This window comes from Pantherophis guttatus, chromosome 1 (assembly GCF_059756535.1).
Source record: "Pantherophis guttatus breed Tessera chromosome 1, ASM5975653v1, whole genome shotgun sequence".
NCBI classification, from domain to species: Eukaryota; Metazoa; Chordata; class Lepidosauria; order Squamata; family Colubridae; genus Pantherophis; species Pantherophis guttatus.
In genome coordinates this window covers 276,538,432-276,557,577 of record NC_142063.1, presented here as the reverse complement: position 1 = coordinate 276,557,577, position 19,146 = coordinate 276,538,432, and the positions used below count along the sequence as shown (strand labels likewise).

At 38.6% G+C, this 19,146-nt stretch overlaps 1 protein-coding gene across 1 annotated transcript in view; it reads left to right on the top strand.

Moving 5' to 3' along the window:
• The window catches only part of PCNX2 (pecanex 2), a 100,644-nt gene that overhangs the window by 65,850 nt on the left and 15,648 nt on the right, over positions 1–19,146 (top strand). Inside the window, exons 24-27 of the mRNA XM_060692360.2 lie at positions 9,476–9,534; positions 14,338–14,550; positions 16,280–16,533; positions 17,959–18,192. Coding sequence (XP_060548343.2) covers positions 9,476–9,534; positions 14,338–14,550; positions 16,280–16,533; positions 17,959–18,192 — 760 coding nt within the window. The remainder of the gene's footprint in view (positions 1–9,475; positions 9,535–14,337; positions 14,551–16,279; positions 16,534–17,958; positions 18,193–19,146) is intronic.

The window sequence follows — 19,146 nt, the reverse complement described above, 5'->3', positions numbered from 1 at the left end:
ATACACAAGGAATTTGTCTTTGGTGCATATGCTCTCAGTGTACATAAAAAGACAAGATACATTCGTCAAGAATCATAAGGTACAACACTTAATGATAGTCCTAGGGTACTAATAAGGAATCAAAACATACTAGGAAACAATCAATATCAATATAAAACATAAGGATACAAGCAACAACGTTACAGTCATGCTGTTGCAATGAAAGTAGTCCTGATTTATATATGGAATTGGTTTCTGAGTTTGGTTTATCTTGCAGGGCTGACAGTTATTTGAATCAGTTCCTTAGATCCAAGTATCCAGAATTGTTATTGAACTTGCTAGACACACTTTACTTCTCGATAAATTATAGCTGCACTGGTTTCCCCCACCCACCCACCCACCCGTATCTTTAACATTACATTTTCTAAATGTTTCAGGGCTTTATACTTATATCAATATATTTTATTGACCTGCAATCAAAGACCAAAAATATAAAACAATAACACTAATCACAGGCTGTCCTTCAAAGTAGCCAAATGGCTATTCCTGCTATTTGTCATTAGGACAGTCTATTGATAGTTATAACTGGAGTCCTGCTTTCCTGCTTCTTAGGCATTATTTTTTTTCCCTCAGTCTGTTTTCAGTTTCTGCTTTCATCTACCAATTCTTTCCCCCCTCCACCCCCACCATCTTATATTGCTACTAAATCTATTTTTGCAACTGCTTTGATGGCAGGCTTCTTAAATTATTAATGAAATTGTTCGTCACTTCATCACTTCCTGATTTATTTGCCCATGTTTTTCAAATAATATATACCATTTAGGTAATGCTCAATGACTGTGGCTGGACTGTTGTGTAAAAAAGGTATTGATAGGAGTATTCCTGCAGTTGAGCAAACGTATCACTCATATCACCAGGAGTCTAGTTAAAATGCACCATCACATATGGATTTACAGATCTGTAAATATGTAGCCTGTAGCCTCTTCCTTGGCTAGAGATCTGTAGCCAAGGAAGAGATACATCAACTTTGTCCTGAAAAAAGGGATGGGGTGAGAATCTTTTCTCTACCTTGTCACCCACACTGGGCATAGAATGCTCCTATCAGGGCCGTAGGCCACCTGGCAGAGCCAGGTTTTAAGGCTCTTCCCGAAGAAGGCCAGGAGTGTGGGATCTGACCTCACCTCCAGCGAGAGAATATTTCAGAGGGTGGGGCCACAGCAGAAACTGCTCTTCTCCTGGACCCTGCTAGCTGAAATTTTTCAGCAGATGAGATTTGAGACGGGGTCAGCCTATTCTCCAAAGCACCGGAAGGCAAGACAAGAAGCAATGGATGGAAAATAATCAAGGAGAGAAGCAACCTAGAACTAAGGAGAAATCTCCTGACAGTTAGAACATTTAATCAGTGGAACTCCTTGCCAACAGAAGTTTTGAGTGCATCAACACTTGAGTTATGTATGTATGTATGTATGTACAGTATGTATGTACAGTATGTATGTATGTATTGGCCACCCATCTTATCACAGTTACATCTAACCTAAAACATAAAAAGCTAAAATCAAACATTAAAACCAAAGACACATGGGAAGGGTGGGGGTGAAATGGGGGGGAGATGGGATCTGTTATTACTCAATCAACCATCTCTATTGCACTGTCCTCTCACTGGAGCCCCAAGCCAACTGTCAAAGCCACATCTTTAGGCCAATGGTGAAATCTGAATCGGTTTGCTACCGGTTTGCTGGCCGCACATGTGTGCTGCACACCAAGTGTGTGCTGTGTGCATGCATGTGCACCAAATGCATGCTGTGTGTGCGTGCGCAGTACGCACCAAACACAAACTATGCGTTTAAAAAGCTACCGGTTTGGGTGAACTGGTAGTTAGCTACCTGTTTGGTCAACCGGTAGTTTAAAAAAGCTACGATTTGACGATCACCTGTGCCGCGTGGTTTCGCTTTGCTAGAAAGCAGGATTTCCTGTGTGTCACAGTTGATTCCCCCCCTCGCTATTCTACTTACCTTCTCAAGCTTCCTTTTGGCACGTACTGCGCATGCGCGTGCAGTACCGAACCGATAGCTAACTACTGGTTCGACCGAACTGGTAGCTTTTATTTACTACCGATTCGACCGAACCGGTCGTTTTTAACATTTCACCCCTGCTTTAGGCCCTTATCACTAGACATCTGGCATATTTAGCCATGGTGTGAGGCAAATTTTACCCTATGCTGCCACATTAGAAACTTCCATGGGTTAATAAAACATTTCTTATGCTGCTCACATGGAAATGGAGATAGAATAAAATTTGGCCAACCGAATGATTGTACTCAAGTGAAAAGCATATGGTCCTCTAAATGGTTTGGGACTGCAATTCTAATTGACCTTAGTCATCATAAACAAAATAAGGACTAATGGGATATGTAATTTAGTAAGATCTGAAGCGTCGCAGTTTTCTTATCCCTCACTGCTACAGCAACATTTCTCTCAGCATGGCATATTTGTATCCATTAAGCCGCAACATTCCTCTGCGGGCACACAGTCACATTGTGCTATACGTCAGTGCCACGCTGAAACTGCCTTTGTTTTCCTGACTGTGAATTTCTTCTTTTTATTTGACATGTTCTTTGACTTGTTCTTTATTTTTGAAAACAGAAATGCTGTAGCCTAGAGTCATATGACTTTAAAAACAAATTAACATTTGTTCCCCTTTGGCAGTTAGTTTAATAAAAGAGGTTCAGCCATGAGCTGCCTGCTTTATTGCTATTGTTCTTTTCTTGTTGTCACTTGTAAAACTGCACCATATCTTTCACTCGGTTTCTTTTCCTATTATGGGATTTATTGTAAAAAGCAGCCTCAGAGAGGTACCATATTCCACAATATATACAGTAGCTATAGATGTAGATACTGTATATATAGTTAGTCCTCAACTTATGACTGATTGTCTAACGATCGTTCAATGTTATGACAGACCAGGGGTGAAATGCTCCCGGTTCGGACCGGATCGCCCGATCCGGTAGCGATGGTGGCGGGTGGTTCGGAGAACCAGTAGCAAAAATCCCTGCCCCCCCCCATGCTCAGCTGAGTCGCACAATCATCAGAAGCTTTTTTATTTTTACTTTTAAAAACATTTTTTCTACAACCTCTTTCAACGAAAAAATGCTTTTAAAAGTAAAAAAAAAAAAAAGCCTCTGATGATCATGCGGCTCAGAGGCTTTTCAGAGCATTTTTTTCTGCAACCTCTTGGCCGAAGAGGTGGTAAAAAATGCTTTGAAAAGTCTCTAACGTTCCCAGCTGAGTTGCCTAATCGGCAGAGAGGCTTTTCAAAGCATTTTTTAAAAAGTCTCTCTGACGATCCCAGCTGAGTTGCCTGATCGCCAGAGGCTTTTCAAAGCATTAGAAAAAATGCTTTGAAAAGTTTTTTAAAAAAAAAGTTGGCCACGCCCACCCAGTCACATTACCCCCAACCCCCCCCCCCGCCCACAGAACCGGTAGTAACACATTTTACATTTCACCCCTGTGACAGACCCCCAAAAGCTAAGGATGACCTGTTTTTGAAGCTACAATGGCCACACCTCTCCCCGTGGTCACATGATCACATTTGGGGCACTTAGCAGCCAGTTCATCTTTACAGTCATTTCTGATATGTGATCACAATTTGTGATCTTTTTTGTCAGTTTCCAGAAAAAAACACTCAAAATTGATTTTCTTAATGACAACTGTTTTTCGCTTAATAACCATTGCATTTGCTTAATGACTGCCATAAAAAATGTCAAAAAATGTCAGGTTTGGTTACGTGATGCATGGGTATTTTGAATGTTAACTGAAGAATAAATAACTGTAGATTGATTTTGATTGACCTAAAGTATCTAATGTAGAAAAGCCAAAAAATACAATGTACAATGGAAAGCAGGGTGAGTAGTATATTAATTTTGAATTAGTGCCTGTAGTTGACAAAAGTAAATAAGCGGAAGGGTTGTGAGTGAGCTTTAAGAAAATACTAAGAACCACAGAAATAGAAATACAGTAATTTGACCATTAAAATTTATACCAGTTTCCTTTTTTTCTTTTCCGTTTTTGCCTGCATTTATATGTTTTGCATATACATTTAGTTGGCAACAGCATGGTTTTGAATAGGAATTGGAACAGATCCAAGATCCATTTTTCAATTGATCCCTTTCTTAGACATGTACACTTTCAATGAATTGTAAGGGTCAAACAACAAATTCAGAGAAGAGGGAGAACCAGAAGATTATCTATTCAAGTAAAGCAGCATGATAGACTTAACGTTTCAAAAATTAAACTATAAGTAAAAGCAAAGTACCTCTTGTAAGAGCAGAGATTTTGAAAGGAAAAGAACATTTATAATTTAGAAATAAAATGACAGGAAAAGAGCACAAAGAATTCCATATATTATCAAACTTTATTTTTTTACAAACATGGTCTTGAATACATAAGTAAATAGTAAGCATTAGGGTTGCCAGCTTTTGTGATGGTATGTGGAAAAGACCTTGAGAGACTGGACCAAGAGATAAGCCAAGGGAACGGTCAGATAAGAGACAGCATAGCCCACGACTGAATAGTGGACAGGGCAAAAGATTCAATGTAGCTTTACAATAAAGAGTAACTGTTCTGCCCCAGCTACGGACCCCAAAGAATGCAGCACACACAAAGTCCGTTCAAACCTTGGTTTAATAAATAAATCAGTCTTTTACAACAACGGCTGTTAATTAACTGCATTAATAGCTGCCAAGAATTCAAAGAATAATAGCTGAAAGCTTACTGTGGTTGGCAGAATGCCCAGAAGCAATTTGCAGGAAGCTGATAAGATAAGCAAGACAAGACATGAAGGTATGTGAACGAAGTTGTTCCCTGCAAATTGCTTCAGTCGGCGTTCCTCCTTAAATAGGCTAAGGGAGTGGCCAATTAGCCCCAAGCCTTACTCTTGAGGAGACCTCCTTCTGAGGAACCACTCCTGCCTTTTGGCAGTTCTGTGCGCCCGTGCATCGAGAAGAGGCTCGTCCTCTTCATCCTCTTCACTTAAGGGAGCTTCTGGAGGTTCTAAAGGCCCTGACTGAATCCCCGCCTCTGGCATCACATCTTCTCCAGCCTCCTCATTGTCTGACTCGAGTGCCAGCTGCACAGCCTGCTGGCGCAGCACACCAGCCTCCTCACTATCTGAATCAGCTACTAGCTGCACAGGCCACGTATGGACCACAACAGTAACCTGGTTGTAAATCCTATCTGATTTACCCTGTGAAGCCAACATTAGTCTTGCAAGTCTGAAAAAAATTCTGTTCCCCTGTCTCCTTTACAGTTCAAGTAAAGGATGGTTTCTTTTGAGCCTCTTGCTCTGCCCAGTATTCAGTTGCAGGCTATATAGTCTCTAACCTGACTGTTCCCTTGGTTGCATCTCTTGGCCCAGTCTCCCAAGGTCTTTCTCATATGCCATCACATACATAAATTTGGGTGCCCACTTAGATAGTCACACAGAGTTTAAAGTCTTGTAGATCAGTGTTTCTCAACCTTTGCAACGTTAAGATGAATACATTTCAGCTCTCGAATCCCCGAGCCAGCCATGTTGGGAGTTGAAGTCCACACATCTTAAAGTTGTCAAGCTTGAGAAACAGTGTTCTTGATCTTTTTGTTGCCAGCTAGTGGTCATCTGATTTAGTACAGCCATATAAAACAAAAGATAAAGGTTCCCCTCATATGTGCTAGTCGTTCCTGACTCTAGGAGGCGGTGTTCATCTCCGTTTTAAAACTGAAGAGCCAGCGCTGTCCGAAGACGTCTCTCTGGTCATGTGGCTGGCATGACTAAACACCAAAGGCACACAGAACGCTGTTACCTTCCCACCAAAGATGGTCTCTATTTTTCTACTTGCATTTTTTACGTGCTTTTGAACTGCTAGGTTGGCAGAAGCTGGCAACAGGAGCTCACCCCATTACACAGCACTAGGGATTCGAACCACTGAACTGCCAACCTTTCAATTGACAAGCTCAGTGTCTTAGCCACTGAGCCACCGTGTCCCCCCACAGTATATACGATCATCCTAATAAGCAATTTAAGAGCCTGGATAGCTCTGCAGACAAGGCACTGTAATTTAACACCAGCTGTCTGCAGTTAAAGTAAGTTCGAATCTTGCCAGGCTCAAGGTTGACTCTTGCCTTCCAGCCTTTCTAAGGTAGGTAAATTGAGGACCCAGTTTGTGGGGGCAATAAGCTGACTTTGTATAAATATACAAAAGTATGAAGGCTATTGCTTAATGCACTGTAAGCCGCCCTGAGTCTCCGGAGAAGGGCGGCATATAAATCAAATTAAATAATAATAATAATAACTTTGCACATGGGAAACTGACTTTCCCTTTCTTCATAATCACAATTGGACAAGTCTGTCCCTGACTTTTCTGACTTTTCAACAAGATGTCATAAAAGCATATTAAGAAATTAGAATGTTATTCACGTTAATGAGGTAATAAAGGATGCCTCATCACCACAGGAATGCAACATGAAATAATATTGTGCGCAAATCCTTTTCCATTTGTTTTTCTAACCGTTTTAAAGAAAAATGTGTTTTTTTTTAAAAAAAATAATAAAATCCAAAGAAGTCTTTTAGAACGTGCTGGTTCCCTGCGGAAAATGTTAAGCATTTCTATGGACTTCTTTGAACAAACTCCAGAGGGCCTGCACTCGTTTTGTGTAGAATAACTCCACTCATGAAGAAATTCAATTACTGAGCTAATTATCACCCTGACTGAGCAGTATGAACAAAATTCAAAGTAAGAAGCCACTGAAGAAAAGCCAAATTGCTCAGTCATCCCAGGAGTTAATTTTTTAAAAGAGATCATACCTGACAGCTGGAAGCCCATGGGTGAATATTCAGCTCAGTTTGGAATGCTGAGTATTAGAGTTTAAAGTTGGACAGATCCTTGTAGCATTTAACATGTTGCTGCCATAACAATAAAGAGATTTAAAAGAGTTAAATGACTCCAAAATGTTCACAATGTTTTAGATTAGTAAACACCACTATTTATATTTTAAAATAGCCTTTGTCTTTGTAAATAACTAGAGCAAAGCTCAAAGTTAGAAGAATAAAAATAAGTCCAGATTCGGGTTATTGGCTCTTATACTATAAAATTGTACTGGGCATTTCTCCCTTCTATGTTACACAATATTCTTCCTGATAAATCTGTTTTTAAAATATCCTTGCAATGTTTTAAAGATAATACTTCAGTTTTGTCACACACAGGTGCAACTTATTGTTTATAACCTATACCTGAGGATTTCAGTTTATCTGCTGAAAAAAAAATATGAATTCCAAAATCTTAACTAAAAACTACTTGTTACACTAAACCAGCATTGAGTTCATCATCCCCCTCTGTATAAGCAAATATTTTTCTTATCTTTAATAAGTTTTTTTTTCTGAAATGGTGATATTAATATTGTCTTTAGATGCAAAGAGACAAACAAGTGATCAAACGTTAAATGTCTATTAGGCAGTGAAATGATACGGCTACTATATCTAGGGTGAAAAAAATCTGAACCACTAGATGGCAGCAGAGAACTACAAGAACTCTAAACATATTGTTACCATCTAGTGGGCGTGTAGATGTTTACAGCTCAAATATGGTAAACCCTATATTCTGCTACCATCCTATGACTGTGTTTTGGATTTAACTTTGTCTTCATAAGAAAGTGGGAGTGATGTATTTTATTATAAACTCCGGTTCTCCAGGCTCTGAATAGATTCATTAAATTGATTTGGGCTGGAGGTAGCAAGATTAATACTTATTGGGAGGTAAATACCTCTCCTCCCCCCATGGAACCAAGACATTCCCAAATTCTGCTCTTATCATACATCTGTTTGTTTATTCCAGTTTATACAGCTGCCCATCTCATATGTATCTTTCTGTGTCTTACAAACATATCAAACCAACAATACAGTTAAAAACAATACAAAAGTATATAAATCCATCAAAAAAGTCATAAAATTCATAGCAGAGTTAACCACATTTAACAGTAACACTCAAAAACAACCAGTGGGCCAATTCTGCCTCATTTACTGGTCCCCATGCCTGAAGGAAAAACCATGTTTTCAGGATCTTTTGAAAGGCCAGCAGAATCGGGAACTATCTAATCTCTGTGAGTTCCTAAGAGAAGATTATAAATGCTCAACCATGTGGGTATTTTATGCATTCTTAATATTTTTGAACTGAAACTGGCTTTTTAGTGGGTGAGCTTTTTCTGAAAAATACACAATGGTTCAAATTTTCTGCCTAGTGATTAGCTTTCTTTCCTCCAACTCTCTGGCTTGATCTTTTCTGAGTAGTCATACAGATAAAGTGAAGCTACTGAACTGAATGATCCTACATGTCCTAGTGCAGGGGTATCAAACTTGATTTCATTGAGGACTGCATCAGGGTTGTGTTTGACCTTGGGGGGGCGTGGCCAGGATGGGCGTAGCCAGCTTGACATCACTTGTGTCAGGGGCGCCTGTGGTGGCCCAAGTGTTCTGCCAGAGAAAATGGGCTCCCAATTTCTGCTTTTGGCTGGGAGGGCCTCCTGCAACCCTCTGCCAATGAAAACAGAGCTTGGGTGGGCCGGAGATTGGGAGCCCATTTTCACTGGCAGAGGTACCGCGGGCCGGTCCTTTGCTGTTTCCAGGGTGGCCCCAAGCACACCGTGGGCCAGATCCGGCCTGCGGGCCTTGAGTTTGACACCCCTGTCCTACTGTATGTATATGATTTATATCTATAGTATTGCCAGTCTGGACTAGCAGGGCAATTAAGAGAAAACAGAAGGACTTTTTAAAATGAATATACTAAGGGCTAAAAAATGAGTAAGTAAGAGGATAATACAGGTAGTCCTCGACTTACGATCACAATTGAACCCGTAATTTCTGTTGCTAAGCAAAACAGTTGTTACCTTGTGCCCTGTTTTATTACCTTTCTTGCCCCAGTTGTTAAGTGAATCACTGTTAAATTAGTAACATGGTTCTTAAGTGAATCTGGCTTCCCCACTGACTTTGCTTGTCAAAAGGTCGCAAAAGGTGATCACATGACCCCAAGACACTCCAACTGTCATAAGTACATGCCAGTTGCCAAGCGTCCAAATTTTGATCATGTGACCACAAGGATGCCGCAACGTTTATAAGTATGAAAAATGGTTATAGGTTACTTTTTTCAGAGCTGTCATAACTTTGAATGGTCACTAAATGAATGTAAATTGAGGACTATCTATGATAGTCTTTCACTTCCCAAGCTTTGTTCCATCCAGTGGTGCTGAATTTAATCCCTATAGTTCCTCCATAGAAGGTCACTCTTTTGATTAAACTGGGTTTTTTTTAGGCCTCTGGCAATTTGAGAGAACATTTAGCCTATAAAAAAAGGAGAGCTAAATTGTGAGCCAGATTAAAATATATAAATATATACAAATACATAAAGAGTAGAAAGAGAAAACTTCCCTGTTCACCAGCTAACATAATCTATAGGTATCTATCTTCTTTCCAGCACAAAAAGAGTGGACCATTCAAACACAAGATTGGTACTCCAGATTGAAAAGGATGCAGGTAGGAAACAGAATTTATTTTGATGTCTTCTTTGTGAAGATTGTTTATTCAACATGTTGAACATATTGAGTTGGATTCGGAGATAGATGAGCAGAAGATGTTCCAGGAAAGCTGTTCTGCAAACTGTTGCAGAAGAGCTGCTAAAAGATTCCAACTGTACCAGCTGAGCACATGTCTTGGAAAGATTAGTGCTTCCTTGCTTCTGGAGATGTTATAAAAGACTTACATGGAAGATTGCACACATATTGTGTTAACAGAAGTGCCTAGTTCTTTTCACACAAGACATCTGTGTTCTGTTTTTGGAAGGGAAGCTGAATCCAATTCATTTACAGTTGTACTCATGCTACTCTTTGCTCCTCAGGGGAAAAAGTAAGATATAAATCATAAATACTGAGTAAATGGCAAAGTTTGATGCATAAAGAAAATGTAGCTCCATGAGTCAGACACAAAGGTAATATGAGTATGAATAAAATAAAATGGAATATATAGTTTTGTACATATTTATATTTAAATATAAATACATAGTATATCAGTGTTTTATACATACAGTATTCATCAATATAATGAAATGAAAACATGTTTTTTTTTTTAGATTTTGAAATATTATGGTTTTGCAGAGAAAATATTTTGATTTAGAAGATGTGTAAAAGAGTTTTGGTGTTCTGAATCCATCATTCCTAACCTGAAGCCTGTGTACCACTGAGAGAGTGATATAATGCAGATGCCAAAATACCATTTTTTAAGCAAATGGCTAAAATCTCAAAAAACACCACACAAATTTTCTGCTATTTGTAAATTAATTTTATTTAATGCTGAAGTCTTGCTGGGGTGAGGGGGACATGTGGACCTATAGACAATATATTTACCAGAGCTTATGAGTAATATACAAAAGGTTTCCATGATAATACATGGTCTGCATTTAACAGAAGTCTGGGGATCAGCTGATTTCAAGCATTTGGGATAAATATATACATAATCTATCTCTGAGGTGTAATAATTTCAGAGCAGTTGTCACCCAATAGGCCCATTTTAATTTTGAAAGTAAGGGAAGCAGTGGTGGGTTGCCCCCGATTCAGACCGGTTCGCAAGAACCGGTAGTAAAACTGACGAGAGGCTCCGCCCACTGACCCGGACGTCATCATAGGCGATCTGCACGCATGGGCACGATGCGAACCGGTAGTAAAGGTAAGTAGAACCTACTCCTGAAGGGAAGGAACAGCGTCAAACAAAAGTATACTCCCAAAGTTGCTTATACTATGCAGGAGGAGCTTTTAATGACAAAACGTAATAAACAGTTATGAAGACTATCCTCTTTTTAATACTATTTTAATGCTATTAGAAATTCAGGATACTGTTTGCTTTTTTGCTTCAGGTTTTATTAATTATCTTAATTTGGGGATGACTTTTGAGAATCTTATAAAGATGTTTCTTGCCATAAACCTTTTTTTCTTCATTTCCTTCATTGTTTGCCTTCTCCAATCTGATGTCTTCCAGAGGTGGTAAGACTACAACTCCCAGAATAGAGAATAGCCAGTGTGGTGCAGAGGTTAAGGTGCTGGAATAGGACTGGACAAGCTCAGCTTGAGGGCCAAACTCACCCATCAGTTTTTGCTGGGTGGCACTAGGCAGGTTCAATTCTCAGTTCACAGAGTTGTGGTTGTGGAGCAAAGTAGGGGAAGAAAATACTATACAAGTTACTTTGAACTCCTGGATGATAGACAGGATATAAACCTGATCAATAGGTAAATATATCTCCTGTTGGACAAATTGGCTAAGAATTCTGAAAATTGTACATCTGGAGGATACAACTTTGGAAAATTTGTTCGACATGTCTCACCTCTTTGCTACTCTTGTAAATAGTGAAAAACAAAACATACTGAAGAAACACACATCATGTACTGATGTGACTTACTGTTCCTATGAAATTAGATGCTGATCTGTGGTATATTTTCCTTCCCTACCCTCCTCATTTGAAGTAAATGCCCTGTGGATGCCCATCTCTTCTCTCACCTTTTTTTGTAAAGACAGTAGAAAGTGTGTTTTTGTGTTTTCTGTTGAAAGGTGCTTGCATTGCTTTTTTGTTTTATATATGATTACAATGTATGGTTGGTTTTGAAATTTGATTTCTTGTTTGTTTTGAATCCCAATTTATATATTTGAAAAGTTGTATGCTGCTCAGAGTTGGTTTGATTGGAGTAGCCTATAAGCCCTATAAAACAAACAATCAAAAAAGCAAACAAATTGTGTTTGCTGAAACAGCACTCTGAGAGCCTACATTAAGGGCAATTGCATACTGTATATACTATACTGATGCTATATTAAAGGAAGTTATGCAGATATAATTAATATAACTGCTATTAATACATTTTGATTCAGTTTGGACAAAAACGGCACATTTTTTAACATCTATATTACCATGATCCCAAGGTCTGTGGATAGCTGAACCAAGTTAATTAGGCAAGAAGTTTCAAACTCATGAGCATTGTCAATTGACTATGGAATGCCATGTTATATCATTTAAACGTAATGATCATTCATTCACTATGGTTTGGTTTTATTTAATTCATTATATTTAAGTTCTGGTTTTCAGTGCAGCTGACACTCTGACTACTTGTGAATGCTTAACCTTGCAAATTCCCAAAATCCAAAAGGGAAGGGCAGGCTAAGGACATGGGATGGAGTTAGCCTTGGATGTGAGAAATCAAAGTTGACCATTTTCTGTCCAGCCAGAAACAACCTGTATAAAATGGTGTAAGCCAGGATTTATATTACAGAATAAAATTACCTGTCAGCTACCGTGTTTCTCCAAAATAATGACCCACCTTGAAAAGAAGCTCTATCATGTTTTTGAGCGCATGCGATCAAATTAAGCCTCACCCACAAAATTAGCCCTAATTAAGACCCTCACCCCACCCTGGGATGCAGGGAGTGTGGTGAGGCACACAGGTAAAAAATAAGCTAGGGTGGGGATGAGGGGTGGAGCTGCCCTACTTACCAGGCTTCGCACAACCCGACACCTGCCTCGCCTTCTTCTGCGGCTGCTTGCCACCACTCTCACGCATTGCCCCAGCCTCTGTTTCATGCTTAGATGCCTGCCGGAAGGCATCTGCAGCCGATAACAGAGCTCTGGATAGATCCAGAGCTCTGTTATTAGCTGCAAATGCCTTCTGGCAGGCATCTGAAGTCGAAATGGAAGCCGGAGCGATGCATGTGAGTGGCAGCAAGCATGCAGGGCCAGCAGTGGGCTTCTGCTGGGCAGGGCTGTCGGTGCCGCCGCGAGGTGAGTCAATAATTAGAACCCTCCTAAAAGAAGGCCTAGCCATTTTTTTGTGTGTGGGGGTGTTAAAAGAAAATAAGACCCGGCCTTCTTTTTGGAGAAACACGGTAGTTTGACCCACCCCCTTTGTGCCTGGTACCTCTATGGCTTTAACATTTTAGTTAAGGGCAATATGTATGCCTTTAACATTTTTCTGCTCTAACTCTCTTGCCCATTGAATTAATAATAAAACCAAGTGGCGTGCTGACTGTTTGTATATCCCATTTGAATACTTTATGTAACATTATAAAATCCATTGTTGCCATTATAGATTTATAGATGAGACCAGTATCTTCATAAAAATTCACTAGAAATTATACCAACACCAAATACTTTTACTAAATGCTCTTAGCTTTCTCTACAGTATTACATTTTGTGTTACCATTTAACAATAGCTGCTTTTACCTTTTCCTTTCCATTTCAATTGGCTTTTTTCCCCCCTTTTAATTTCAAGTGTAAGAAGATCAGAAATATAAGGCATTGTTCTGTGATTTTCGTTTGTCCCAATGAAACTGTTACATAGTCCCCATTTGAATTCCAAAACGTGGTTGTTTTTCCTCAGGTTTTAATTAGCTTATTAATGCAGGGATGCCCTTGACTGCTTATCTGGAAGGAAAGAAACTAAAAAGCTTAATCCATTGTCTCATAACAGAAGCATTTGTTGCCCGGTTGCTTAAGCCACAGTGTAGTTGCATGAGCTGTACTATGTATTTATTAACTTTTCACAGAATTAAATCATGGTCAAGTATTCTTCGTTGTCAGGCTTAAATGAGGCAGTTAGAGGCAGAATCTGGAAGCTACAGCTGCTTAATGAAATCTAATGGGTACAATTCAAGACTCCAGTTTTCTCCACTCGCTTTGTTATAGGCCACGTAATTTACATTGTGGAAGGGAGAAGGAGCAAATAAGTACATTTGCAGGCAAGATTGAGTGTCCCTGTAGATTTTCCTGTAAAGCGGTGCTTTACATACACAATCCCTTATTGTGCACCCAACAACAGCATATAGTAAATACATCACTTCTTGATTCAGTTAAGCCTTTTGGTTGCTTGATGGAATCACAATATTCAAGAACTGAAATAAATCACCAAAAAGACTCCTAATATTTATTAGTGACACTTGTCTTCAGCTATTTCTACAAACAGAATAAGGTGTAAAAACTACTTGGTAGATGATCCCAGCTGTTTATAAGATCTGATCTGTTGGTTGTGGGAAATGCTTCACTGCCTTCAGACTTTTATTAGCCTACTTTAGTATCTAAGAAATACCTTACAATGACAGTACGAGTAGTTCCTGATACATGTGGTAAAAAGGAATAAGGTAAAATGTAGTAATTTTTGACATAACTTCTCTCAAAATTCCCATTGTAGTCTCCAGAAAGAAACTGGCTATTAAGCAAGCAGTAAGAAAATAGGATTCTTCTCAAAAGATTTGTGGCTGGTACTTTTTTTCATCCCTTTTATGTTCTTTGTGTTCCTGTGATTTTAGGAAATGATGATAACCTTAACTCCATCTTTTATGAGCACCTAACAAGATCTCTGCAGGAGACCCTTTGTGGAGATTTGATTCTTGGACGCTGGGGAAACTACAGTTCCGGGGACTGCTTTATTTTGGCATCTGATTACTTAAATGCTTTTGTTCACTTGATAGAAATTGGAAATGGTCTTGTCACATTCCAGCTCAGAGGGCTAGAATTTCGAGGTAAGCCCTCTCCTTAGCTTAAAGCTAAGCTCATGAAAAAGCAGAAAATTCATTCATTGCATGCTCTTTGTGGATCTGAAAGTTAGCATGAAATTTGGGTAGCTGCTAAATCATTTCAGATTGTTCAACACAAGGAGTTTGTGTAACAAATACTGCCAAAAAGTGACAGCCGGAGCCATTCTTTCCAGGGCCAAAATAGTTTTCATGTCTCATATTATACCTGGTTTATTGCAAAACAGGGGATTAATATCTAATTCCACTGGGGTTAAACGTAATAGTGACCTGGTGACCCATTAGATACTATGTAATATGAAATAAACTTGCACTCCTGACTTTTCTATATTTATTTTAGATGTTAATCCCACTGAACTCAATAGTATTTCGTGCATTCCCAAGGAACAGTGTATTCAGTGTATTCAGCCTTCATTATTAATAGCTCTTGTTTCCTGGTTCTTTGCTTTGCTTTTTTTTCTTCTAGTGAAATCTATAATGGATAATCTGGAATTAGCTTTGTTATATGTGAACGTACCTTCAGGGTTATTAGAGTTTTCTTATCTCTGTAACAAGAGACATAAAATGACACACTTATGCAGTAACAGAGTCTAAATATTTATGATGATTAATATGTTATCAATATGTTTCACGATGTGTGAGCTGAATAGTAGGTGTTTACATTTGCATAGCTCTAAGTTATGCATATTTTGATTTTCATTATTACTCAAAAATGAAATATATAGTCATCTTTATAGTGGTCAGGGAGAAGAAACTCTACTGAGGAGTCTTCTGGTGATATTATCAATCAATAAACAAGAACAAATAAAGCTCTCTCTCTCTCTCTCTCTCTCTCTCTCTCTCTCTCTCTCTCTCTCTCTCTCCCTCCCTCCCTCCCTCCCTCCCCCCCTCCTTGTGATATTTATTTTAAGTCATGAAGTGATGTTGTTTCCTTCTAATTTTTAGGAACTTTGATGTTTAAATGTTATATGAATGCTGTACAGTATAACTATTACACAAATATTCCCTGCTGTTTGTGTGGATTTGACATAGCAGACTGAGGTTTAGTCAGCACTAGTAAACCAATTTGTTATTCAAGCCAATACCTGTGCTTTTATAAATGTATTATAAGAGATATATCATAGGACTGACTGTTTTGGATTTGGGGTTAATGAAATTCAAATTTAGGATTGTTCATCTATCCACCTACTTTCTCAGATCCCTTAGATCCAAGCTGGTTTGAAAAGACTGGATTTTATCAGAACTAACAAATAAAACCTTCCGTACAAAACTTTCTTAAATTGTTATGGCCTGGCTGTTGAACAGGCATAGCTAGGATATAAAACCAGAAAGGGTACTCTGAGTTTATGATTAAGTCATTTAGAAAGCTAAGACTTGGCATGGACATCTGAACTGCATATCCATCTTTCTACATTTAAGGCAAAGTATTTGCAAGTTATTGTTACTTTATTTAATTTTAGGCCATGGCATAGAATCTGACATGATTTACTTAGTAAGGGGAAATAAACAGTCTGTTCCTTAGCAGTTTCTGTTCAGCACAGAATAATCAGTCCATTTTATTTATTGTCATAGCTGTCCCTTTGGTTGGTTTAATTGCTATGTATTAACTATTTAAAGGAGGGCCAGCAGTTTTCTATGAAGAGCTTATTTGCACTGAGCTCAGCTCAATTTGCATTGAGTTACTGCAATTGTGATTATCCTGTGTTTCATTTCCAAGGGACTTACTGCCAGCAAAGGGAAGTGGAGGCTATAACAGAAGGAGATGAGGACAATGAAAATTGCTGCTGCTGTAAACCAGGCCACTTCCCTCACTTGCTCTCATGCAACGCAGCTTTCAACCTTCGATGGCTGACTTGGGAAATAACACGGACTCAGTACATTCTAGAAGGGTACAATATTATTGACAACAGCGCAGCTACCATGCTCCAAGTGTTTGACCTGCGAAGGATACTCATTAGATATTACATAAAGGTAATATAGTACAGTCATCTGCAGGAAAGCGGTCTGTTACTGAATTATTATTTTCATTTTATGTGGAATGGCCACCCACTTGCAAAGCAACTCTTGAGTGGCTAAGGGGATTTTTAGAAACAGGTAGTCCTTGGCTTACAACCACTCGTTTAGTGACTGCAAAGTTACAACGGCCCTGAAAAAAGCGATTTTTGAATTTTTTTCACACAACCATTGCCACATTTCTATGGTCACGTGATCAAAATTCAGACACTTGGCAACTGGCTTGTATTTATGACGGTTGCAGTGTCCTAGGGTCATGTGATCACCTATTGTAATCACATGACCCTAACAAAGTCAATGGGGAAGCCAGATTCACTTAACAGTTGTGTTACTAATTTAACAACTGCAGGGATTCGTTTAATAATTGTAGGAAGAAAAGTCATAAAATGGAACAAAACTTACTTAACAACCGTCTTGCTTAGCCACAGAAATTGTGGATTCAGTTCTGGTCATAAGTCGAGGACTACCTGCACAATGCAAAAACCACAATGAAAGAAATAAAATATGCTGTATATACAGCGTACAGTGTGTTTTATTTCTTTCATGGTGGCTTTTGCAACACTCATATATTTATATTCACATCAGACATATATCTCAGCCTTCCTCTTTTCAACATTCTTCTTTTTTACTTTCCGTATGGTTGACAATCAGATTTGAGTGAGGGGCTGTTTATCAACTTTAAAAGAATCCTGCTCCCTTCTTATGAAAGTGGGTCAGTTCCTGTAGCCTTTCTGCATATATTTGAAATAATTTACGGCATGGCTACTGGAGATTATTTAAACCCTGCCTTCACATTTACTTGTCAATTCATTCCTTTTTCAAGAGAGAGAGAGAAAGAGAGAGAGAGAGAGAGAGCTCACAAGGCTGCTTTTCAAAAAAAGGTGGTTCCCCCTCCCCCACATTTGTGTTGTGTCAGCATAAATCTCCTTAAAAGGCATAGCATGCTTATCTCTTTCTAAAGGCTAAAAAAATTAAAACTCTGCCTTTTGCACTGAATAGGTCCCTTTCTCCACGTTTAAATGCAAATTTAAATATAAAACTGGAAGGATGATATTCATAAATCTTAAGCAGGTATAACAACACTTGCATCATTAATCCTTTCCAATGTCTTAATGTTGTCTTTCTTGCAGTTTTCTTTATTATTATTATTATTATTACGCACTGTTGAATCATCCCTCCTGTTCTTCTGAACTATAAGCATGTATTCCTGAAAAAACCTAGGAGTATAAAAAAATAACAGAAGAAAGGATAAAGTAGTGGTACAATATGATACAGGGTTTACTTTATCCTCCACGGAGGCATTTCTCTAATGTCTGAAATAATTGAACATCTCCTAGTTCAATGTGTTACTAAAGTAAACCACATTTCTGTTTTCATTTACAGAGCATTATATATTTCACTGCAAGCTCCCCCAAAATCCTGTCCTGGCTAAGAGATGAATCATTCCAGAAGACACTGCAGCCATTCTCCAAATGGCATTATATCGAGCGCGATCTTGCCATGTTCAGCATTAACATTGATGACGATTACGTCCCTTGCCTTCAAGGAATCACCAGAGCAAGTTTCTGTAGTATTTACTTAGATTGGATTCAGTTCTGCGCTGGGAAAAGAGTGGAGGTGAGCATTTATTTATCACGTTTATATACCTACCTTGTAGATATTTGCAGTGGTTCTTATTAACAAATTTACAATATGGTGTTCTTTTCTTTGTTTAAAGGAAGTTTATCACATTTAGTCCCAAATCACTACCATAAATTTCCTAATATGCTAAATATTTCCCAACAAATCAACCAGCCTTCCCCAACCTGATGCTTCCAAAATGTTATTAAATGAGATTTCCCATAATTCCCAGCCAGCCAAATCAAAAAGACTGGATGGCTGACTTGGGAAATAACATGGACTCAGTACATTCTAGAAAGGTACAATATTATTGACAACAGCACAGCTACCATGCTCCAAGTGTTTGACCTGCGAAGGATACTCATTAGATATTACATAAAGGTAATATGGTACAGTCATCTGCAGGAAAGTGGTCTGTTACTGAATTATTATTTTCATTTTATGTGGAATGGCCGCCCACTTGCAAAGCAACTGTTGAGTGGCTAAGGGGATTTTTAGAAACAGGTAGTCCATTCATTTAGTGACCAGGCAAAGTTACAATGGCCCTGAAAAAAGTTATTTATGAATTTTTTTCACACAACCATTGCAACATTTCTATGGTCATGTGATCAAAATTCAGACGAGGGTTATGGACTCTGTAGGTCAACACATCTGGAGAACTCCAAGTTGGAAAAGCTTATAAGAGTGTGACTTTTAAAAGCTCCTTGAAAGCTAAGGTTGAAAGAGAACAAATTGGGGAAAATGGGAAGAGAGTATGGCATGGAGAAATTATTTTGTGTTCAAAGTAGGCAACCTGGTGTCCTCCAGATGTTTCTGACTAAAAAAAACTCCTAGCAGTGCCTTGTGATTGATAGTGCTAATGAAAGTTGAATTTTCAAACATTTGGAAGACAGCTGTTGCAGACCTTATGGTTATATATTTGATTTGTCAGTTATTAAACATGTCCTCCAA